Here is a 25119-nt window from a genome sequence, read left to right as displayed (position 1 = left end):
TTCCAACAAGACAATGACCCCAAGCATAAAGCCAAAACTACACAGTTAATGTAGCTTAAAAACAACAAAGTTAATGTCCTGGAGTGGTCAAGTCACAGACCAGACCACAATCAAATTGAGTATTTGTGACTGGACTTGAAAAGAACTGTTCACTTATGATCCCCATGCAAACTGACAGAGCTTAAACGGTTTTGTAAAGATGAATAGGGACAAATTGCAGTGTCCAGGTGTTCAGAGCTGATAGAGACCTATCCACTCAGACTCAAGGGCTGTAATTGCTACCGAGGGTGCATCTAGTAAATACTGATTTGAAGGGGGTGAGTAATTACAGTCAGCCCTCCTTATATGCGAGCGATTGGTTCCGGGACCCCTCGCAGATACAAAAAAACATGGATGCTCAAGTCCCTTATTCAACCTGTCTCAATGCGGTGGACCTTAGGACCCAGCGGAACCCCAGACCTTATGTAACCTGTTCAGTGCGGTGGACATTAGGACCCAGCAGCAGAGCACTGAATCTGCAGTGTTTCTGTTTGCAAAAATAATCACGATCACGACTGAAAATTAAGTAGAAATAATAAAGCGATCAGAAAGAGGTGAAATGCCATCAGTCATTGGAAAAACATTAGGCTTCGTCAGTGAATGATCAGAACAATTTTAAAGGATAAAGTGAGAAAAGCTCTGCCCCGATAAAAGCTACAATTATTACTAAGCAGTGCTGTGGTTTAATTATTAGGTTTTGGGGTTTTGGGTTTTTGATCCTCCACATCAACGCAGCACGGTGGAGAGCGCACTCGGGAGTGGTCTGTCACTGGACCGAACTCGGGAACTTCCATTCCTGAGCCTGGTGCTGAAACATACGTTCTTAAGCTTTTTATATGCATAGAAAGGTAAAATATAGACTATATACTAGGACAAACGTTTGACTAACTGACGCTAAATAATACCAGATGTACCTGTTCCGACTTACTTAGTAAGAGAACTTCCGATTTTTTTCAATCGGGATCCACGATAACCCACGCACATCCTCCCGTATACTTTAAATCATCTCTAGATTACTTATAATACCTAATACAATGTAAATGCTATGTAAAATAGTTGCTATACTGCAATGTTTAAGGAATAATGACAAGAAAAAAAAAGTCTGTACTTGCTGGAAGAGCACTTCCGGGTTTTCATGATTTGCGGTTGGTTGAATTCGTGCATGCAGAATTCGTGGATAAAGAGGGCCGACTGTATACAGTCAATTATTTTGTGTTTAATAATTGTAATAAATTAGACTAATTTCTAGAAATTTTAGAAAACAAATTTCTAATAATGCATAGTAAGAGGCTTGATCTGGTAATCTATCCCAGGCCACCAGAAAAACTTTTGAGCCAACACTTTCATTTTGCCCACACCTTGATAACTGACTTGTAGCTCCTCCAACACTTTCGCTGTCAAGCTGGATGGTACGACGACTTTGAATCCCCACATAAGGCAACCTCTGACAAGGGCAAGTTCATCCTAGTGCTGGTAAAAATGGAACTAGAATTTCTGCTGCACATTCCAGCCATTTTGAGTTGCCACATAGATCTCAGAGAGTGTGGGGGTCCTTTCTGATTTCCTTTTGGCTCTGTTGTAATAAGGAGACTTTAAATTTGCATTAGGGAGAATATGTCTTTTGTAAAATTCTCTAGTATTTTCTTTTCAAAGGGTAAATGGGACAATCCATCAGCATTTCCATGATTAGTTGATCTATTGAATTCAATTTTGTAATTGTGTCCTCCAAGAAACAGAGTTCATTTGGTCGTCACTACCTCCTCCCATAGATGCTGTCTGGCCTGCTGAGTTCTGCCAGCATTTTGTGTTTTTACTCATTACTGTCTTCTTGCTGCTGCTGTTAATGGAACACGCTCCTGTGAATTGAAAATTAGTTTTCTCAAATCTCTTGTGTAATCCTTGTGCGTCAAAGGTGTGACCACAGAATGTGATACTTGGTTTAAAGAATTCACGCTTGCTGCATTATGCCCTGAGTCCATTATCTTCTAATCTTTTTAACACTGTCTTGAGATTTTGGAGATGTTCCTTATCATCCTCACACGGTATCAGTAATGTCTTCTAGGTAACTGTTGAGTGCCTGGCAGCCTTGCAGCACCTGGTCCATAACTCTCTGTCCGGGTGCAAGTGCAGATGCTATTCCATATATAAGCCTATTATAGTGATAAAGCCTTTTGTGAGTGTTTATGGTGAGATCCACTTTGGAGTCATCTTCTATTTCTGTAAGCAGGCCTCAGCTAAGTCTCCTTGGCTGAAGTGTTTTCTTGCAGAAAGGTTTGCAAAGATATCCTCTATCCTGGGCAGAGGGTATTGGTCTACTTTCAGTCACCATAGATCTTGACAGACTCATTCTTCGTGACTGCTCGGACAACTGGTGTAGCCTAAGAACCCACTCAAACTTGGAAAGGACCCAGACGGGCTTTGTAAAACTTGGATGTGGCATTTTCATTTAACACTGTTTTATTGATATGTAAATAGCAGATGGATCTGCAATCAAGTTGTAGTTGTCTCAGCCAAACATGCCCCACAATGCTGGCCCTGCTGTTTTTAACACGTACAAGCTCAATGTGACTTGTTGGTTGTTACATTTCACTGTTATGAATATCATTCCCACAGGAGTTATCTTTTCTCCAGTACAAGTTCTTAGTTGGGCATATGCAGGCTTCAATTTAGTATCTTTGAAATGCGATTCAGATTCATTTTCTGGAATAACTGCAACAGCTGAACCAGTGTCCATTCCATTCACTTCTGGTGTAAGCCATATTGCTCGTCTCTCGTTAGTTTTCACATTTTAAATTTCAAGTCGTCTTCTGTCACTCCCATCATTATCAGAGGTAACAGAATGCAGATTAGTGCTCTCTTAGAAACTGCAACTTGATTTTTTTAATCATTTCCTCTTCCTTTCAGTCCATTTATTTTTGTCTGCCCAACATGCTCTTTGTATGCATCCTATTTTGTTGCATTTTCTGCAAATTTCACCTTTAAATCTGCATTGGTCTGGTGAATTTGCCCCCCTGCCTCAACAGCAACACAATTTGTTCAACCAGGCAGATTTCTGTTTGGATGTTGCAGTTTTGTTCCGCTCATTTTCTTTCCAGCTCAGTTGCATCTCTGCCATTTCCATTGATACAGCAATTTCAACTGCTTTTTAAAATGAGAGTTATGCTCTAGTTAGAAGCCTTTTATAAATGCTTTCTTGTAAGATCCCGCAACCTAAATGATCATTCAGTGCATCATTAAGCCTATCATTGAACTGCATGCTCAGAGAATCTCTCAATTCAGCCATGTAAGCTGAAATGGACTCTCCTTCCTTTTGATTCTGTTTATGAAATCTAAAGCGTTCTGCAATCAGCAATGTTTATGATTCTAAATGTTCCTGCATTACTTCCAAAAATTCAGCAAAGCTCACTTCTGCTGGTTTAATTGGAGCAGTTAATCTTATAAACTAACTGAATAATTTTCCACCTATTACACTTAGAAAAACTGGCATTCATTTCTTATTGGCTTTAAAATACTGCTTAATTTTTTCTGTCTGCATTATCCAGTTACCTGTTGTGCAGTGGACCGTGTCAATCTTTCCGATATAGCCAGCCATTTCTGCTTTTTTTAGTTATGATTATCATCACCTGGTATTTGCTGTTTATGAACCTGTGAATTTTGTCCATTTTCTGTCCTTTTTATTAACTCGACTGTTGCTGCCCCTTCCAAAGAAATGTACTGCCTATTTTTTAACTTGTATGTTTCTCTCTTTCCCTTGTGAAGAAAAAAATTGCGCTGCACTTTTTAAAAACTCGAATGTCTCACTGCACGTCAGCGGATAGGTGGTTGTATCGGATTTGTTTTAAAACTTCCTCGTCATTCATGTTTTGTAGCTCCAGAAATTAATCGAAAGAAAAAGCACAGAAGCCCAGGAATATACGTCTACTTCATTTTAACTTTAGACGTGGTGGTGAAATGGCATATGCTAGTCACGTACTTTTACATATAATCTATAATGAATTGTATAAAGAATGCTTAATCAAGCAATATATTTATAAAGTTACTCAAATATTGTTGAAATATTAGATACACAACAGTTCCAACCTCAGATTTGTCTTCCTGTTCTTAGCCTACTGGTGTTTACACTAATCATGGAAATGCTGATGGATTGTCCCATTTACCCGTTGAAAAGAAAATACTAGAGCATTTTACAAAAGACATATTCTCCCTAATGCAAATTTAAAGTCTCCTTATTACAACAGAGCCAAAAGGAAATCAGAAAGGACCCCCACACTCTCTGAGATCTATGTGGCAACTCAAAATGGCTGGAATGTGCAGCAGAAATTCTAGTTCCATTTTTACCAGCACTAGGATGAACTTGCCCTTGTCAGAGGTTGCCTTATGTGGGGATTCAAAGTCGTCGTACCATCCAGCTTGACAGCGAAAGTGTTGGAGGAGCTACAAGTCAGTTATCAAGGCGTGGTCAAAATGAAAGTGTTGGCTCAAAAATTTTTCTGTTATGACAGCTTGTTTATTCAGGCAGGCTAATTTAAAAAACATGGGCAGAGACGTGGGTGGATAAGGACTATGAAATTGTCATTGGTATTGTGTGATGTTGGAGATCGGAAGTCAGAAGCTTCGATCAGGAGACGGGTGTTTGATTTTAGAATGATGCTAACTTCTTCAGTGATCTGGAAACAGTGTATGATCCAGGAGTGCTGGTTAAGTACAATTGGATATGAACTTGCACCCAGATGTTTTTGAGTGTAGGTATGTCTTTGAAAGCTCCATGCAGAATCGGCAAAACTCGTGTCACCTGTCCAGTCATTATGAAACCCTGATCACTGAGCATCTGGCTCACCAGGTATAGGTTGCTAAATTCCCTGTGCACTCATTAGGGCTGTGTTCCCTTGCAAGATTCAAAGATTATGATTCAAGTTTAATTACCACTTGTACACTGAAAAATGAGTCACTTCCATTAACAACCAACACCCCTGAAGGTAGTCGACACCCATTCCGATGCCAAAATAGCATGTCCACCACAACACAAACACAGCCAAACAGAAGACAATAAGCAACAAAATAACAACAGCAAATCAAATCCCTTCCCTCCATCCCACCAATGTACATATACAGTCTTCCAACCCTAGGACAGGTCATCTTCAGCCTCCAACCCTCGACCTTCAGTGAACTTGGTTTTTTTACTCTCCAGTGCTTCATCTGCACTGGCAGGGCCCTGATTTCTGTGCCCACTTCACTTACCAAGGCCCGATTACTGCTCTCCCCTCAGCGGCCTATCTATGGAAAATAGTGTCTATGGCAATCACTGAAATTGTGCCCCTGTCCAAACATCTGACACCCATCTTCTAGATAACTTTACCATAATATCAGCTCAAAAATACCAGTCAAGCTCATTAATCTTTTAATTAATGAATTACCCATGGAGGCTCTCAAATACAAAAGTATTAATTTTAACTTGCTGAATGATCTCTCACAGCTGGCGATGGAAACTGCGATGGTTAACATTTTCTGAATAGCAATGTGAAGATTGGGGAAGACACTCTCATCTCCATACTGAACAATAAATTGAAGAAGCTCTACAGGTTTTGATATTTTCATGTTGACCCACCTTGATAGCAACATTCTGCAATCCAAAATTTCTTCATATAGCTGATGTCCATCAACATCAGAGCTGTACAATTCGGCCAGATTTTCGCACTTCTTCTTTAGATCGTTACTGTCGGCGTCGTAACACAGTTCCTCGACATCAAGAAGGAACCCAAACGTGGCGTCAGTGTCGTGCAAATAAGCGAACCTTTTGTCCATTTCTCTGTGAAGACGGTCAAGTGTTCCCTTCATGACTTTTTCCATTTCCTCCTTAGCTGTTAGCCCAGCGTCTCTCAAGTTCTCATCAGCCATTCGTTTCTTTTGACCCTGATGTCTTTCAACTTCAATATTCCATTCTTGACAGAGACCGACTCCTTCTTCGAGTGACTCACTGATCAACACTTCTCTTTCATCATAAAAATGATCTCGGAGGGCTTTCAAATCCAGGGCAGCATCATAGAAGTTCATGCTAGGATCCTGCAGCCTCTTGAATACAGTCAATGCAAATGAGTACTTTGTTCCAAAATCCTAGCAAGATCAGAAAATCATAACTCAACATGCGGTTGTACAGCTGCCTTGCATCACTTCTTGTTTCACTGGTCTCATTTTCATTGTCTATCATGTCCTGGAGAACTTGAAGTATCTCCTCAAGGTACTTGTTGACAGGCTTCATTGCTTCTGTCCTTGGATTCCACCTGGTTTCGGACTTCGACTTAACAACCACAGGCACGGCGTTTTTGAGTTGTTCCTAGTGCTGTGTTGAACAAGAGAAAAACACATAGAGAGCTTCGATGGTTCCAAGAAACGTGACCATCATTGTATCCTGCTTGGCTGCATGTACACCCACCAAGTTGAGTGAGTGATTGTCGCAATTCACAAACACTGTCAGGTTGTTTTCCTCACTTATTTGATGAACACCACTTCTGTGTCCAGCCATCACAGCAGCGTTGTCATAGCACTGTGACCGACAATCTTTTCGTCCTTCTCTAGCTGTTTCAAGATGTCTTCAAGCAAGCTCTCAGCATCCTTCTGGCTTATCCAGATAAAACCAAAGAAGAACACTCTAACACTCTGAGAAGTTTTCTTCTCAAAATCAACTTCCACATACCTCACTACTTCTGATATCTGCTCACAGTGTGCCTGATCAGGAGTCGAGTTGAACATGAGACCATAGTACTTGGCTTTACGAATGCTTCTCAGTAAACTCTGGCGAACAGTGGATGCCATCGTGGATGAATTCATTCTGGACACCCGGTGAAAGATAAGACATGGATCCAGGATGACTTTCCAAATGAGTGAGGTGTTCTTTTATGACAGGTTAAAGATGGCCAGTAGTTTCAGTAAGCCAAGGAAATTTCCCACATTGGAGTTATCGTCTAGCTGAAGTGACTCCCTGTGTCCTCGCAAAGTCAGCTTCTGAGTCACAAGGAATTTTATGCAGTGAAGGATTCTTGTCACGCCACTTCTGCTTTTCCTTCTCAATCTGTGACTGAAATACCGTGTCAATAACTCCTCTGTTTCCAGATAAATTTCTTTCCACTATGTGAAGCATTCCTGATGATTCTTGGCATTTTCATGAACACTAATCCTTTCGGGTGCTTTCCACTGGTTGAATCCACTTTCCTGCTCCAGTGAGGATTGATGGTCTGACTGGGAATAGAGAAGACAACAGATACAAAATGCAGACTTTTTAGAAGGGGAATAGACCAGCCATGAGCAGGTCACTTCCTCACCATGACCATTTCCCAATTTCCTCTTGAACCAAGTTTTGTTCATTGAGCAGTTATTGGTAGGAAAGGCCCCTCACTGTTCTGGAAATACTTTGAACCCAGCTTTATTATTTCTGTTCTCAACGCATCAGGCAGAATTGCTTTTCCAGTTTCCTTGTCGAACTTCAGAAGTCCAATGTCATGCTGTTCAATCACTTCTGGTATGACAGTTTGAGGCTCTTTGACACCATCCAGTTTACTACGTTCTGTGTCGTCAGGTAAAGTCTCGTCATTAAACTCAACACCACCACCACCACCATCGTCTTCCCCTCCTGTCATGTCCACGTTCTCTGTGGCAGCCTCACTCTTAATCTCCTCATACTTGGATTTATCTGACTTGACTTCCTCCTTGGCCTGTGACGCATTTGTACTTGATCCACCTTCGGATTCTAACAAACTTGTAGCAGGTGCAGGTGACTCCATTGAACGTGTCAAACTACTTGTTCAGGGCTTTTCAAAGAAGGTCATGAAGAACTTGCTCGACTTCTTGGCTTCCTCTGCCTCCAACTTTCGGCTCTTCCGTCCTTCAGCTCCACTTTCCTCTTCCTTCATGAAGAAATGTTTCATGGTCTTCTTACACCGTGTTCTGAAATAAGGCCATCCTAGTGCTTCTCACCCATATTTTAAAGACAGATCTGGAGAAAATTCTTTTTTCACTATCCGAGGATAGCTTTTCTGACTTTAATAGAAACTGCTCAGTGGTGCCCAGGACATGTGCCATACCTGCCATACCATAGATACGCCCTGTCTCCCCTCCACTTGCCAGGGTCCCGGTTCCAGCTCCCCTCTCTAGTCATGGGGCTCCCATTCCTGCCCTCCACTCTATTCACTGGGGTCCCGGTTCCCATACTCAAATCTATTTACATAGGCCCGAGTCCTCACACTCCCTTCTATGCACCAGGCCTCTGGTTCTCATACTTCAAAACCAGGGCTTTGGTTCTGTGCCAGATTAATGGAGTTTAACTATGTTGAGGTAACTGTGTTAGCATCTTGGAATATTGATCCAGACAATTGAGTTTGAAACAACACAGTAAATGCTGAAGAAACTCGGCAGGTCTGGCAGCATCTGTTGGGAGTAATGGACAGTCAGTTTTCAGGTTGAGACTATTTATCTGAACTGAAAGGTAGAGGAAAGATGGTTAGTATAAAAATGTGGAGGTAAGTGGTGGGATGAAAGCTGGCAGGAGGGGAAGAGGAGTGATAGGCAGATGAGGGGTGGGTGTCAGTGGAAATTGTGCCAGAAGCCAGTGGAAATGCTGAAGGTAATGGAATCTGATGACAGGAATGTGCAGCACAGAATCAAGGAGGGGGTGTTGTGGTGGGCATATGGGAATAGTGGGAGGGGAGGTCATGGATAATTGAGTGGGTGGAGGAGCGGAAAGCAGCTAATGGCTAGGTTAAGTGTGGAAAGATCAAGAGGGAAGGTACAGGGGAAGAATATTTTACTAGAAGATGGAGAATTTGATGTTCATGTCTGGTTGTAGACTATCCAGTTGGAATGGTATTTAATTAACTTTGCATTCTCCTGCCTGTCCTCTCTTCATGTCCTTCCCTTATCTTATTGAAGCCTATTAAATATTGAAAGGCCTGGATAGTGGACATGGAGTGGGGTTTTCCAGTTGCGGGGGAGTCTAAAATCTGAATATATTTAAAGTGAAAGTTCTTGATTAGTGAGGTTACGTGGAGAAGGCAAGATAATGGGGTTTAGAGAGATAATAATCAGCCATGATGGATTGACAGAATAGACTTGATAGGCCAAATCAACTTTTTCTGCCCTATATCTTAAGCCCATATGTGCAAGAATTTAAGATGGAAGTGGTGGGTTAGGTATATGGAAATAATTTGCAAATCAGACATCATGAGAGATTATAGGCATTGTTCTTGTTCTGTCAAAATTGATGGAATGATTAATTCTCTATTTCCTTGCAAAGTTTCTGTAGGAGATGGACAAATCAGACAGTAGTTTCCTAATTTAATCTTATGAGTGTGAGGATGCTGGAAAGCCAGAGTAACACACACAAAATGCTGGAGGAAATCTGTAGGTCAGACAGTATCTATGGAGAGGAATAAACAGTTGACAGGAAAATGGAAGTAGGTGGGGTCTCGGCCCAAAACATCGATCGTTTATTCCTCGCCATAGATGTTGCCTGACCTGCTGAGTTTCTCTGGCATTTTGTGTTGCCTGACCTGCTGATGTCTCACTAATTTTACTGCAGTGTCAGTGCTATTGATTTGCCATTTGAAGTGATTAATGTACAGAATGTTCATCTGTATGCTGTATATATCATATTTCAAGTTTTAATGGCATTCATTGGATTATAAATTATGGAGTAACTTTGAAAATTCTGTAAAATCAGAATTTATCAGAACCTTTATTTTGAGCAGTGTTTTTTTAATGTACCAGATGTGTCAATTTTTTGGGATTTAGTAAGCAAGCTTCCATTTTTCTGTTTAAAGTTGCATCAACCTAAACTATAATTCTCTCTTAGGCACAGACTCTGGTCCCCCACAATTAAATCGAACAGGAAGCAAGTTTGATGGATTGCCTCAACAACCAAGGTAATTATAGGCCTTTTTATTTTTGCACAAAACTAACCCTAACCCTTCCAAATGACAAGTTTAATTTCCTGTCAAAAGTTGAAGATACCCATCAGCTGTTATCTTAATTACCTCTAAATGCATTAAGAAGAAGATTTAGCTAACTAATACATATTAGAAATTGTATTTGTTTCAAGTGTCTGCACACTAAGATTTAAAAGAAGATAACTACAGAAAAGCACTTGTGGTGCTTGCTCAAAATCCTCAAGCAGATAAAAAATGGCAACTGAATACCCTTATATTAAATCTAAAGCAAGGGTCTATAAATTAGGCTAATCAAGGATCAACTTAATTCACCATATTTACTTTTATTTGCATTGAGAATTTGCCACGGTGTGTTGGCCAGGGCATGACATGCAACAAAAAAATATTCAACCATTATACAGAACAGAGTTAGAGGTTAAAGTACAGATATATGCATATAACCCACAAAAAGCTGGAGGGACTCAGCAGGTCAGGCAGCATCTATGGAAATTAATAAACAATCGATATTTTGGACAGAGGCCCTTCAGCAGGACTGGATGAAGGGGAAAGAAGCCCAAATAAGAAGGTGGGGGAGTGGAAGGAGTTCAAGCTATAAGCTGATAGATGAAAAAGGTGAAGAGCTGGAGAAGGAATCTGATAGGAGATGAGACTGGACCATGGGAGAAAGTGAAAGATGAGGGAGACCAGGGGAGGTGATAGGTAGGTGCGGAGAAGTGAAAAGGTAAGAGAGGGGCTAGAGTGGAAAATAGAGGAAGAGAGAGAAGAAAACGAATTACTGAAAATGAATGTTCATGCCCTCAGGTTTGCATCTACCCAGTTAAAATATGAGGGGTTGTACCGACAATCTGAAAATGACCTCATCATGGCCGTAGAGGAGGCTGTGGACTGACATGTCAGAGTGGGAATTGGGATTGGAATTAAAATGATTGGAAATCCTGCATTTTGCAGATAAGCAAAGGTGCTCGACAAAGCAGTCCTCCAGTCTATGTCCTCCAATGTAGAGGAGACTGCATCGGCAGCACCAGATATAGTAGACTAATACCAGCATGTATTTACAATGTAAATGACATTGTAAAAAATGGCTAAAAGTGTTTATAGTGACTGAGGTAATAGATGGGGGGCTAACTAGAATGGTTGATCACATTAACTGCCTGAGGGAAGAAACTTTAAGATAGCTTGAAGTTTTTGTTTTAATAGCCTTATTGTGCTCTCCAAAAGGGAGGTTCGCATAAAGGCAGCTTGTTGGGTAGGTAGCGTCCACAATGATTTTTTCCCTTCCCATTTCTTTGTCCTGGACACATACAAGGTAGTGGTTTGCACAACGCTTTACGTACCAGCGACCCGGGTTCAATTCCCGATGCAATGAGTTTGTAAGTTCTCCCTGTGACCACAAAGGTGCTCGGATTTCCTGCGGGTGCTCAGATTTCCTGCGGGTGCTCTGGTTTCCTTCCACAGTCCAAAGACATACCGGTTAGTTATTGTAAATTGTCCTATGTTTAGGCATGGGATTAAATCAGAATCTGCTGGTCAGCGTGGTTCAATGGGCCAGAAGGGCCTACTCCACACTGTATCTCAATGGGTAAGTCCTGCAGCGATGGTAAACTGTGCCAGTGACCTTTCCTGCTGCCTTGACAGTTCGCTGCACCTTTTGTATATTGTGAGAGGACACAGCACTAAACTGGACAGTAAGTTCTGGAGAAGATGGAATTTTACCAGCTGGTGCAGAATTCCATTATCAAGAAGAAAGTAGCAGGGCATTTTCAAAATTATAATACGGTCAGTTATGGAAGAACATTGACAATATCTTTTTCAAGATGTAGTGAGCAGGGTAAATGAAGGTGAATTAGTTGATGTAATATATTTGCATTTCAAGAAAGCTTTTGATAATGTACCACACGTGATTACAAGACTTCATTATATTGGAAGTAATATATTAGAATTGATAACAGAAAGCCTGCATAGGAAGAGTTGATGTTTTCTGGATGGCAGGTAGTGTTAAGGGGATTTTTACAGGGAGCTGAGCTGAGACTATATCAATAATGATAAAGATTAAGGAACTAAATCCTGAAATTTCTGGGAATAGTTCACAAGGTGCTGGACGGATGTGTCCCAGAGAGGAAGGAGTTCACAGGTGGCAGGGTTAGGCAATCATGGCTGACAAAGGAAGTTAAGGACTGCATAAAAGCCAAAGAAAGGGCATATGAGGTGGCAAAAAGTGGGAAGTTGGTTGATTGGGAAGCTTAAACTCCAACAAAAGGCAATTTAAAAAGCTATAAGAAGGGAAAAGATTAAATATGAGGGAAGACTAGAAAATAATATAAAGCAGGATACGGAAAGTTTTTTTGGTTATATAAAGAGTAAAAGGAAGGTGAGAGTTGATATTGGAGCACTGGAAAATGATGCTGGTGAGGTAGTGATGGGGGAACAAGGAAATGGCAGATGAACTTAATTGGTACTTTGCATTTGTCTTCACTATGAAAGACACTAGCAGTGTGCCAGAATGTCAGGGAGCAGGAGTGAATGCCTTTTGATATTTCAAAGGAAAATGTGCTAGGCAAACTCAAAAGTCTTAAGGTGAATATGTTATCTGGACCAGATGGACTACATCCCAGAGTCCTGAGAGAGGTTGCTGAAAAGATAATAGATGCATTGGTCATGATCTTTCATGAAAACCTTCATTCTGGCAAGGGAGGACTGGAAGATTGCAAATGTCACTTCACTCTTAAGAAGCGAGGAAGGCCAAGGAAAGAAAATTATAGGCCAGTTAACCAAACATCAGTGGTTGGGAAAGTGTTGGAGTCTATAATTAAGGATGAGGTTTCGAGGTACTTGCAGACTAATGATAAAATAAGTCAAAGGCAGCATGGTTTCTGTGAAGGGAATCTTGCCTGACAAATCTGTTAGAGTTCTTAGAGGAATTAACAAGCATGGTGAACAAAAGAGAGGCAGTGAGTGTTAATTACTTGGATTTTCAGAAGGCGTTTGATAAGGTGCCACACATGCGCCTGCTTAACAAGGTAAAATCCTACGGCACTACAGGAAAAATACTGGCGTGGATAACGGAATGGCTGACAGACAGGAAGCAGCGAGTGGGAATAAAAGGGGCCTTTTCTGGTTGCCTGCTGGTGACTAGTGGTGTTCCTCAGGGGTCAGTATTGGGACTACTACTTTTCACATTGTTTGTCAATGATTTGGATAATGGCATTGACGGCTTTGTGACAAAGTTTGTGGATGATACGAAGATAGGTGGAGGGGTAGGTAATGCTGAAGAAGCACTACCGTTGTATCAGGACTTAGACAAATTGGAAGAATGGGCAAAAAGGTAGCAGATGGAATACAGTGTTGGGAAATGTATGATAATACATTTGGTAAAAGGAACAATAGTGCAGACTATTACCGAAATGGGGAGAAGGTTCAAACATCAGAGATGCAGAGGGACACAGGAGTCCTTGTACAAAACTCCCAGAAGGTTAATTTACAGGTTGAGTCTGCGGTAAAGAAGGCAAATGCAATGTTGGCATTTATTTCAAGGGTAAGAGGATATAAAAGCAAGGAGATAAGCTGAACACTAGTCAGGCCACAGTTGACAGAGTATTATCAACAGTTTTGGGCCCCATGTCTCAGAAAAGATGTATTGTCATTGGAGAGAGTCCAGAGAAGGTTCACGAGGATGATTCCAGAAATGAAGGGGTTAACATGTGAGGAGCATTTGGCAGCTTTGGGCCTGTACTCACTGGAATTTAGAAGTATGCAGGGTGGATCTCATTGAAACCTAGCAAATGTTGAAAGGACTAGATAAGGTGGATGTGAAGAGGGTATTTCCTCAGGTGGGGGTACCCAGAACAGAGAGAGCACAGCCGCAAAATTGAGGGGCAACGTTTTAGAATAGAAGTAAGGAGGATTGTTTGTAGCTAAACAGTAGTAAATGTGTGGAATGCTCTGGCACAGATTGCAGTGGAGGCCATGTCCATGCATATATTTAAGGTGGAAGTTGATTGTTTCTTGATTGGTCAGGAAATCAAAGGATATGGTAAGAAGGGAGGTGTATGGGGTTGAGTGGGATCCCGAATCAACCCTGATGGAATGGGGAGCAGACGCGATGGTCTGAGTGGTCTAATTCTGCTCCTGTGTCTTACAGTCTTACGGTCTAAATGATGCAAGTCCATAATTCTTTGAAAGTAGTATCACAGGTAGATAGGGCCAAAAGGAGGGCCTCAGGCACTTTGTCTTTCATATATTAAAGTATTAGGTACGGCAGTTGTGATGTTATGTTGAAACTGTGTAACAGGTTGAAGCTGTATGGGATATTGGTGAGGCCTAATTTGTCCCACTGTTGTTACCCACGTACAGGAAAGCTGTCAATAATATTGAAAGATTACAAAGAAAATTTACAAGTTGCTACGGCTTGAGTTACTATAGGGAAAGGTTGAGTAAATTAGGATTTTATTCCCTGGTGTGTAGGAGAATGAGAGGGAGATTTAATATAGGTATACAAAATTAGGAGGGTATAGATAGTGTAAATGCAAGCCAGGCTTTTTCCAATGTGTTTCTGTGAGACTAGGACTAGACTTCATGGGTTAAGGGTGAACTGTGAAATACTATAGAGGAAAATAAGAGAGAATTTCTTCACAGAGGATGGTGAGACTATGGAACGAGCTGTCAGCAGAAGTAGCGGATGCAGGGTTGATTTTGGATTTAGAAGTTTGGATAAGTACATAGACGCGAGGGGTATAGAGAGCTATGGTCTGGTTGCTGGTTGATGGGGCAGTTCAGCACAGACCAGGTGGGCTGAAGGAATGTTTCTGTGCTGTAGCCAAATTGTTGACAATAGGAACAGATGTGAAAGCATGTTATGAGGAGGAAGCAGAGTTTGGTAAAGAATGAAGGTAGTTAATTGAATGGGCAGAAATTTGGAAGCGGCAGTACAATGTGGGGCAGTGCTTAGGTATTCGCTTTGCAAAGAGTAATCTCTCTCCAGATAAACACAGTGTTAACATGGAGAGAGATTACAGGATGCTGTGCTGTAAAATGATTTAAATATCCTTGAACACAAAATATGCCGTGAGTAATTAGGAGGCCAAAAGGATTCTTCCTCCCACATCCAAGGATAGTGGAAATGCTAAATTGTCCCATGGGTAGGTGACTAGAGAGTCAATGGGAGCAGATGGCCATGAGAAAGAATAGTTTTAATGGAACAGTGTTCAGGGATGAGACCAATAAGGAAGTTCTGAGAGCCACTGTATACCAGGTGGGCTGAATATCTTCAAAGGTTCATTTTATTATCAAAGTATGTTTGCAGAATATAATTCAGAGATTCGTCTTCTCCAGATAGCCATGAAATACAGAAAAATGATGGAAGTCATTGAATAAAAGACATCAACACTCCCCCCGCACAAAAAAGAAAAAGAAACAAAAACTCGCAATCTTCAAACTCCCCCCCAACCCTTCTCTTGCACAAAAACTAACAGATCACCCACAAGTGTAAAAGAAAGAGCGACAATAACATCAAACCTCCATCACACGCTAAAAACCAACAGATTCCCAACACGGAAAAAACAACAACAAGAACATCAGACCCCCCAAATCCCCAAATATTCCCTTTAAGACAAAAGAAAAACATGACAATTAAGTATTAAAACCGAAGGCAAGCAAGAAATAGGATCAGAGAACAAAATCTTGTTAAAAGGTCAGATTTAATAGTGCCAAATTGAATGGTGCTATATTAAAACCAGGTAACACCATCCCTACTGTGAAGTATGTTGAATGAAGCATCATTCTATGGGGGTTTTCAGCAGCAGAGACTGGAAATCTGGTCAGGTTTGATGGGAAGCTGAATGCTGTTAAATACAAAAAGACCTTAGATAAAAACCTGCTAGCCTCTGCCAAAAGCTTAAACTGGGGAGGAAGTTCATCTCTCAGGAGAACAGCAACCTAGTGCGCACTGCCAGAGCAACCATGCAGTAGCTTCAAATGAAGAAAACGAATGTCCTTGTATGGCCCAGTCAGAGTCCTGACCTTAACCTGATCCAACATCTCTGGCAAGACCTCAAGATTGTTGTCCACTACCCTCCCAAACTAACCTGACACAGTTTGAGCAATTTTGCAAGGAGGAATGGACAAATCTTGCTCCATCGCACTGTGCAAAGCTAAAAGAGACTTATCCAAAAAGACTACTGGCTGTAATAGCTTTGGGAGGTGGTTCAACTAAGAACTGAGCAAAGAGGGATGAATACCTTCGAAATTCTGGCATTTCAATATTTGAATTTTTAGTTTTTCATGCTTTATAATTTTCCCTGTCTTTCGGGCTTCACTGTGGAAAAATAAAAATTATCAGTTAAATTATTCAAAATCCCTGGTTGTTATATCCCTTTATGTGAATAAAGGGTTGGGCACTAAATATTTTTACAAGCCACTGTTTTGGAAGAGTTGGTTGTTGTGATAGCAGATGCAAAGGTTATCGTCCTCCACAACTTGAGGGCTTTTTAGATTTTAGACACATTATATTCTGCAGACGCTGGAAATCCAGAGTAGCACAAAATACTGGAGGAACTCAGCACCTCTCATAATCTGTGGAGAGGAATAAACAGTTGACTTTTCAGGCTGAGACCTTTCATCTGGACTGAAGATTTTGGAATGGTTCTTGCAGATTAGAGGGTAGAATATGTGGCCCCACTATTAAATGAAGTGAAGAATGAAAGGGAACTACCAACTTGTTAAACTGACATCAGTAATTGGAAAATTGCTGGGATCTATAAACAAAGGATATATCAGTACACTGAGAAAAAAGATGTGATTGAGCAATATCAATGCGAATTTATGAAAGGGAAATCATGTTTGACTGCCACTTTGAAATTCTCTTTGGATATATCTGGTAGAGTATTTGATGGGGAACCAGTGGATGTGGTGTCTTGGATTTTCAGAAGACCTTTGATAAGTTCCTGTATGGTAACTTGGTGAACAGGGTTTGGACCCTGTGGGACAAATAACATAATAATTCTGTGGATTGAGAGTTTTATCAACAAACGGTAAACAAAGAGAAGGGGTAAGTGGATTCTTCTCGGGCTGGGAGGCTTAACAGGTGGAATGTTTCGCAATTTCTATTGACAGTTTGCCTGAGGGGACTTAATAAGTGTAATATTTATGTGTGTTAATAGTCAAAATTAAATAGGAATAGTGAGTAATGAGGATGCAAAGATGCTTCAATAGGATATAAACTGACAACCCTCAATGACAATTTATTTGGTATTCCTGTACACCTCGTTAATGCCAATATCTATTCAATCAAGTGGCAGCAGCTCAATGCATAAAAACTGGCAGATGTGGTTAAGAGGTTCAGTTGTTGTTCAAACCAAACGTCAGGATGGTTCGAGTATCTCAGAAATTGCTGATCTCCCAGTATTTTCACACATAACAGTCTCCAGAGTTTACCGAGTATGGTGCGGAAAAACAAAAACACCTAGTGAGCAGAAGTTCTGTGGACGAAAATTTCTTGTTAATGAGAGAAGTCAGAGGAGAATGGCCAGTCTGGTTAAAGCTGGAAGTACTCTTGAGTTCAAAATTATATTACACTACAATTATGCAGTGCCTTGTTGAAAATAGTTAAAAAGCTATATAAAATATAGAAAACATGGTTTAGCTGAGTAACAAATTATGTAGATAAATGAAATTCAGAGCAAATTAGAACACAACCAATACCACTGACAATGACAGGAAACCAGTGTGGGAGAGGTTTTTAAGTGGAAAAAGCCATTGCATTGGGGCAGTTCCACTCTCTTGACCTCAGAAGTTAGGGGTCCAGTGGGATGAGTAGACGTCACATCTGGGGTCTTGTGGATTACCAGGATTACTTCTGTGCCTCGTCACACCGTTCACTGTCCACATAGCGTTACAGAAATCCTTCCTGGCCATTGGATCTCACTGTAGACCTCATCTGCCCAGTCTGCCAGAGGTGACTTTGCATGGTAGGACAGGCATGTCCCTATCTCACCAGGGTATAAGACCCACTGGCTACCTGTCTGTCAAAGCGGTGTACTGGGCTGTGACCACTGTTGCATGCAAGTAGCTACTTGGAGCCACGGGTGAGAGCTGAGTTTCCAGTGGGGTCTGAAGGAAACATTGAAGATGATATTTTTTATATATCTTTTTAATTATTTTCATGAAACTTTGGCTATTGGGTCAGCCGCTTAATTAGGCCAAAATGTCCTGTTTCCGATGTGTCCTGATTAACCGGAATCCAATATATATCATTATTAAGATTAGAATTGTGTACCATACACCATGTGGTTTCAAGGCACTGCATAATTATAGTGTAATATACTTTAGTACTCAAGAGTACCTCCAGCAATAAAGACCCAAAGCTCCAGTGCCAACAGCAGCTGCTAAATTACTGGTGGTTCACCAAGTTAGAGTCCGTCATAGAGCCATACAGCATGAATTCAGCTCAGTCTGCCCATGCCAACCATTGTGCCAACCCAGCTCGTCCCAGTTCCTTGTGTTCAGCCCATATCACTAGGAATAGCATGTAGCTATTCTTAAATGATAGCACCCTCAATCACTCCCTCTGGCAGCTCATCCCATATACTCACCAGCTTTCTGCACGGAAAAAGCTGGGTGCACCATTTCTGAAAGGTTAACTTGTTAAGTAGACAATTATTTTACTACTGCCTTACATATAGTCAGTGGTCATTTTATTAGATAGCTCCTATACCTATTAAAGTACCCACTGAGTGTTTGTTCATGGTCTGTAGCCCATCCACATCAGGATTTGATACTGTGCATTCAGAGCTGCTCTTCTGCACTAGTTTTAACACGTGATCATTTGAATTACTGTCACCTTTCTGTCAGCTTGAACCAAACTGGCCATTCTGCCATTTGATAGCTCTGGGCCTATACTCGCTGGAGTTTAGAAGAATGAGGGAGCATCTCATTAAAACCTATCAAAAGCAAAAAGCTGAGGTAGAGTGGATGTAGGGAGGATGTTTCCTATAGTGGCTGAGTCTAGAACCAGTGGGCATAAAGTCAGAATAGAGGGACAACTATTTAGAATAGAGATGAGGAGTAATTTCTTTAGCCAGCAGATGGTGAATTGCCATAAAACAGCTGTACAGGCCAAGTCATTGGGCATATTTAAAGTGGAGTTTGATAGGAACTCTTGATTAGTAAGGGCAGCAAAAGTTAGGGGGAGAAGGCAGGAGATTAGGGTTGAGATGGATAATAAATCAGTTATGATGGAATGGCGGAGAAAATTTGATAGGTTGAAAAGTCTAGTTCTGCTGCTATGTCTTACGGTCTCAAAAGAATCTTAAAATTAGGGGTTGCAGCCTTGTAGTGGGTAAGCCAATTGTGACTAAAGTAAGTCATCACTAAAAGGGTGAAAAATCTTTGGAATTCACTGTGCCTGGGAGCTGTAGAGGCCCAGTTGTTGTGTTCATCAGAGAGATTTATAGGTTTTTAGACATTGAAGAATCAAGGAACCATATATGAAACAGTAGGCCCAAGAGGGCTGAATAGTCATGGAGAGTAAGTATAGCACAAAAACAGGCCCTTTGGCCCATCTAGTCCATGCCAAAACCATTTTAACTGCCTACTCCCATCGAGCTGCACCAAGACCATAGCCCTCCATACCCCTACCATTGAAATCGAGCTCGCATGCACCATCTGTGTTGGCAGCTCATTCCACACCCTTACAACATTCTTGAGTGAAGAAATTTCCCCTCATGTTCCCCTTAACCCATGACCTCTGGTTGGAATTCCACCCAGTTTCAGTGGAAAATGCCTGCTTGCATTTACCAATGTATACTCCTCATAATTTGTATATCAAATCTCCTCTCAATCTTCTATATTCTAAAGAATACAGTCCTAACCTACTCAATCTTTCCTTATAACTCAGGTCCTCCAAACCCAGCAGCATCCCTGTAAATTTTCTCTGTACTCTTTCAACCTTGTTTACATCTTTCCTGTAGGTAGCTGACCAAAGCTGCACACAATACTCCAAATTAGGCCTCACCAATGTCTTGTATAACTTCAACATAACATTCCATTTTATGTACAGGCCAGTGTGTCAGAAGCATTCTTGTGTTCAATTTCTTTTGTTAACAGGTGAGAAAAAGATAAATTTTAGATTAGCTTTGATGTTGTTGAATGACTTAACTGGCTGAAGAGGATGCCTGCAGCCCTGTAGCAGCCAGCAAATCATCCCACAAATGCTCATTCATATGTATGGATGTACATAACTTGGGCATTTATAACCTGGGGAAGACATTTATTAGGGAAATTGTTCAATTATTCAAATACTGCACTTCCAAAGCAAAAGTTAATGGGCTTAATTGGTCTTAATTCAGGCTATTTTTACCCCTTAGTTATACCACTCCCACACTTACCTTTTAGGACCCTGTTAGTCAAATAGTACTCCAGGTCTCACTGCTTTGTCTGTCTTGTGAAGCATCACGGCCCAGACAATTTGACTTTGGGCAGCAGATTCTGAGGGCCTGCTACCCTAACTCCATAACTTATCAACAGCTCTTTAGGACCTCTGTCTCAACAGGTTTGGTACCAAGTCCTTCAGTAAAGCAGAAGATCAGATGTAGGCATATTCCTGACTTGTGTTTTGCAGGTGTGGATGTCAGGAACATAGTGACCATATACTGCCTGTTGTAGAGTACTTTTGTTCTCTTAAAGTCAACGTGTCAACCCAATTTAAAAATATCATATATCCATATATGATTGGACTGCTACTGACCACCCTTTCAATTTAATAAATGGCAATGTACTGCTGACGAAGAGTTTCGGCCTGAACCGTCGTCACTACCTCCTCCCATAGATGCTGTCTGGCCTGCTGAGTTCTGCCAGCATTTTGTGTTTTTATGTTTTTCTTTCAATTTAATAGGTTGTTTGAATCAAAAACTATTTGTAACCCAATCAGACCTAGAATGTTTGCCGTGAGTATGCTGGGATACAGTACATTCATAGCTGAATAGTTTAATATAATGCCTGGTAATTCACTATACAATTTGAAGTAGAATATACTGTTAGACACTGCTGTGCAATTACAGAATTGTCTGTTGTATTGCGGACTTTAAGTATCTGTCCAAATACAAATCTGCAGATGCTGTAGATCTGAAATAAAAAACAAAGTCGGGCAGACTTTCTGGAAATGAAATCAGAGCATTAATGTGTAGCTCCAAAATTGGTGTGGGAGAAATGTGTTTGAATTCATGAGACATCAGAACCAATATTGGGGAATCAAAGTCGTTCCGATGGGACAGGCTCCCCCTGACCCATGCTGGGACCAAAGTTCTGGAAAATCACATAAGTGTAGATATGAATTTAAACCAAGTGTTCCAACCTTTTTTATGTCATGGACCAATGTCATTAAGCAAGGGAACCCCTGCTTTAAACTAAACAGTATAGGGGTGGGTTCGATAGCTCGGAAAAATATGGATAATGTAAAAGGGGAAGGGAGTGCAACGGGGCTTATTGGAGTCTCCAGAATAGGGAATTAAGGCAAAAGAAAAGGATAACAATTTAACTTCATGCAAACTGGAGACAAAATTGAAAAGAAGGGTGGTGAATACAGGGCTGAAGGTGCTATATTTGAATGCATGCAGTATATGAAATAAGGTAGATGATCAGTTAGAAATTGGCAGGCATGAACATCACAGAGTCATGGTTCAAAGATCACAGCTGGGAGCTTAACATCCAAGGATACACATCTTACTGAAAAGACTGGCATGTGGACAGAGGGGTTGGGTGGCTCAGCTGGTTAAAAATGAACTCAAATCCTTGGCAAAAAGTGACATAGGGTCAGAAGATGTGGAATCCTTGTGGGTAAAGTTATGGAACTACTAGGACAAAAAGATGCTGATGAGACTTGTATACTGGCCTCTGAACAAAGAAATTTTAGATGAATGGAATAAGTACTTTGTGGCAGTCTTCACTGTGGAAGAAATCAGCAGCATGCCAGAAATTTGAAAGAGTGCCCGGGGGCAGAAGTGAGTGTAGTCGGTATTACTAAGGAGAAGGTGCTTGGGAAGGTGAAAGATCTGAAATAGGTAAGTCACCATTACACCCCAGGGTTCTGAATGAGGAAGCTTAAGAGATTGTGGAGATATTAGTAGTGATCTTTCAAGGATCAGTAGATCTGGAATGGTTCCAGAGGACTGGAAAATAACAAATGTCATGCCACTCTTTAAGAAGGAGAGAAGTAAAAGACAGGAAATTATAATCCAGTTAGCCTGACTTCAGTGGTTGGCAAAATGTTTGAGTCCATAATTTAAGGATGAGGTTTTTGGGCTTGGAGACACATGATAAAATAGGCTGAATTCAGTATCGGTTTGTTAAGGCAGGGTGTCCCAACCTTTTTTATGTCATGGACTCCTACCATTAACATGGTTGGGAACTCCTGCCTTAAGGGGAAATCTTGCCTGTTGGAATTCTTTATTTAAAACAAAGTTCGGTAAGTTCTTGATTGGTAAGAGTGTCAAAGGTTATGGGGAAGAAGGCAAAGGAATGGGGTTGAGAGGGAAAAACAAATAAGCCATTATGGAATGGCATAGCAGACTCGATGGGCTAAATGATCTAATCTTGTTCCTATGTCTGATTTCTTTTGGAAAGAGAAATTTTTAATGTTTAAGGTCCAATTCCCTTTTTCACATCTGGGAATAAGAAAACAAAGTAGCAGAGGTTGGCTGGGTGGGGAAGCAATGAGTCAAAAATAGGTAATCACTTTGCAGACCACCTACATTTAGTCTGCAGGAGTGACCCTGAACTTCCTTTTGTTTTCCACTAATTTACCATTTGTTACGTACCCCGTAACTGGGTGTCTTACCAGCAAAGATAGAAGTGTCCGCTGAAGTCTGGTGATACTATTTTCAACAATATTTATTAGCAAAAATATACAAAATAATATCAATGCGAATATACAGAGAATATACGTTAGCAATACTAAACCTAAAAGTGCAGGTATAATAATAATCACTAATGAAACAAGCTCTATCGTTGTCTAGGGGATAATGAATTGTCAGATGGAAATATAAAGTTTAGTTCAGTTCATGCAGGCTGCGGTAGTTGTTTGTCGATGTGTTGCAATTGTTGGAGAGAGAGAGAGAGAGAGAGAGAGAAAACGTGTGAACAGTAATAGCTATTATCTTGCCAACCTTCCTTTACGATTTTGATCCGTCGATGCGTTGTTGTTGTGGCCATTCACGTATGACCCCTCCGTCCTTTAGCTAGACCACTCTTCCGTGGTGGACTCGTCACCCAGGCAAGGGTGGACACACACACAAGCCCCCGATGGTCTCGCTATAAACACTGTGAGTTAAACTTTACCGACCCTTCATTCGGTCTCCGATCTCCCACCCTATCTCGTGGGGGATCTGATGCTCACTAGCGTTTCTCCTGGTGCGTCTGAGGGGTGTTACCCCAGACCTCACTTTTATCCCCACTCACGGGGTCTCAGGTGTCAATCAGGTTGGGATGATGTAACCCATCAAACCTGCCCACTCTGGTTGCCCCCTGAGGGGTTTCAATGAATAGAACAGTACCAAGTAAACAATCCTTCTCCAAAAGACAATAGCAGTAATCAATGGTTCCGCTCTTCTTTTGTTAGCTGTGTCTCTCTCTCATTAACTTTCATGAGCTGTTATCAATAACAACTGCCCTGGCAGATTTCCTTTTGTCTCTCTTACTTCCTTGTTAGCAGCATCGAAATAGTAGCGATTTGCAATTCTCCAAAGGGGGGGGGGGGGGGGGCATGGGCAACTCTGCACCCTTCTGCCCATCAGAGTTGTTCATCCTTTGTAACACATTCAACTTTGACCTTTATAGTTTCCTGTACTCTGACAATGAGTCGCAAAGTAAACCTGAGAAGCAGTACTTTATCTTCCTGTTATTTGGGAAGGAACAAGCTAACAGTTCCAGCATCTGTCCAGATTATCCACAGGTACTGTCCAGTTCTAATTTACAACAGGCAAGACTGGGCCATGCTGATCATAGAGGAAGACGTTGCCCAGGATCATCCTGAAAGGGACAGCGGGGTCTTAAGAGCGTGACACAGGCAGCTGAGCCAACATTCTGCCGGATCATTACTAACAAATACTTGTGCTTTGAGAAATCAGAATCAGGCTTATTATCACTGGCATGTGACATGAAATTTGTTAACTTAGCAGCAGCAGTTCAAGGCAATATATAATCTAGCAGAGAGAGAAAAAAATAATAAATATAACTTAATATGTAAACAAGTAAATCAATTATGTATATTGAATAGATTTTTTTTTAATTATTCTAAAACAAAAATACTGTATATTGAAAAAAAGGTGAGTTAGTCTCCAAAGCTTCAATGTCCATTTAGGAATCGGATGGCAAAGAGGAAGAAGCTGTTCCTGAATCACTGAGTGTGTGCCTTCAGGCTTCTGTACCTCCTACCTGATGGTAACAGTGAGAAAAGGGCATGCCCTGGGTGCTGGAGGTCTTTAGTAATGGACTCTGCCTTTCTGAGACATCACTCCCTGAAGACGTCCTTTGTAGGCTAGTGCCCAGGATGGAGCTGACTAGATTTACAACCTTCTGCAGCTTCTTTCGGTCCTGTGCAGTAGCCCCTCCATACCAGACAGTGATGCAGCCTTGTCAGAATGTTCTCCACGGTACAACTATAGAAGTTTTTGAGTGTATTTGTTGACATGCCAAATCGCTTCAAACTCCTAATAAAGTATTGCCGCTGTCTTGCCTTATTTATGACTACATCGATATGTTGAGACCAGGTTAGATCCTCAGAGATCTTGACACCCAGGAACTTGAAGCTGCTCACTCTCTCCACATCTGATCTATCTATGAGGATTGGTACGTGTTCCTTCGTCTTACCCTTCCTGAAGTCCACAATCAGCTCTTTCATCTTACTGACATTGAGTGCCAGGGTACTGCTGCGGCACCACTCCACTAGTTGGCATATTGCTCCTGTACGCCCTGAGATTCTACCAACAATGGTTGTATCCTCAGCAAATTTACAGATGGTATTTGAGCTATGTCTAGCCACACAGTCATGTGTAAACAGAGAGTAGAGCAGTGGGCTAAGCACACACCCCTGAGATGCACCAGTGTTGATCGTCAGGGAGGAGGATATGTCATCACCAATCCGCACAGACTGTGGTCT

The 25119-nt window shown here is 41.2% G+C and overlaps 1 protein-coding gene across 4 annotated transcripts in view; it reads left to right on the top strand.

Moving 5' to 3' along the window:
* LOC140731478 (arf-GAP with SH3 domain, ANK repeat and PH domain-containing protein 1-like) overlaps positions 1-25119 on the top strand; it is a 424608-nt gene that overhangs the window by 377925 nt on the left and 21564 nt on the right. For all 4 annotated transcript variants that reach the window (XM_073052979.1, XM_073052971.1, XM_073052959.1 and 1 more), the window contains one exon: positions 9881-9950. In XM_073052979.1, the coding sequence (XP_072909080.1) occupies positions 9881-9950 (70 nt within the window). The remainder of the gene's footprint in view (positions 1-9880; positions 9951-25119) is intronic.

This window comes from Hemitrygon akajei, chromosome 1 (genome assembly GCF_048418815.1).
Source record: "Hemitrygon akajei chromosome 1, sHemAka1.3, whole genome shotgun sequence".
NCBI lineage: Eukaryota > Metazoa > Chordata > Chondrichthyes > Myliobatiformes > Dasyatidae > Hemitrygon > Hemitrygon akajei.
This window is presented reverse-complemented; position numbering and strand designations above follow the sequence as displayed.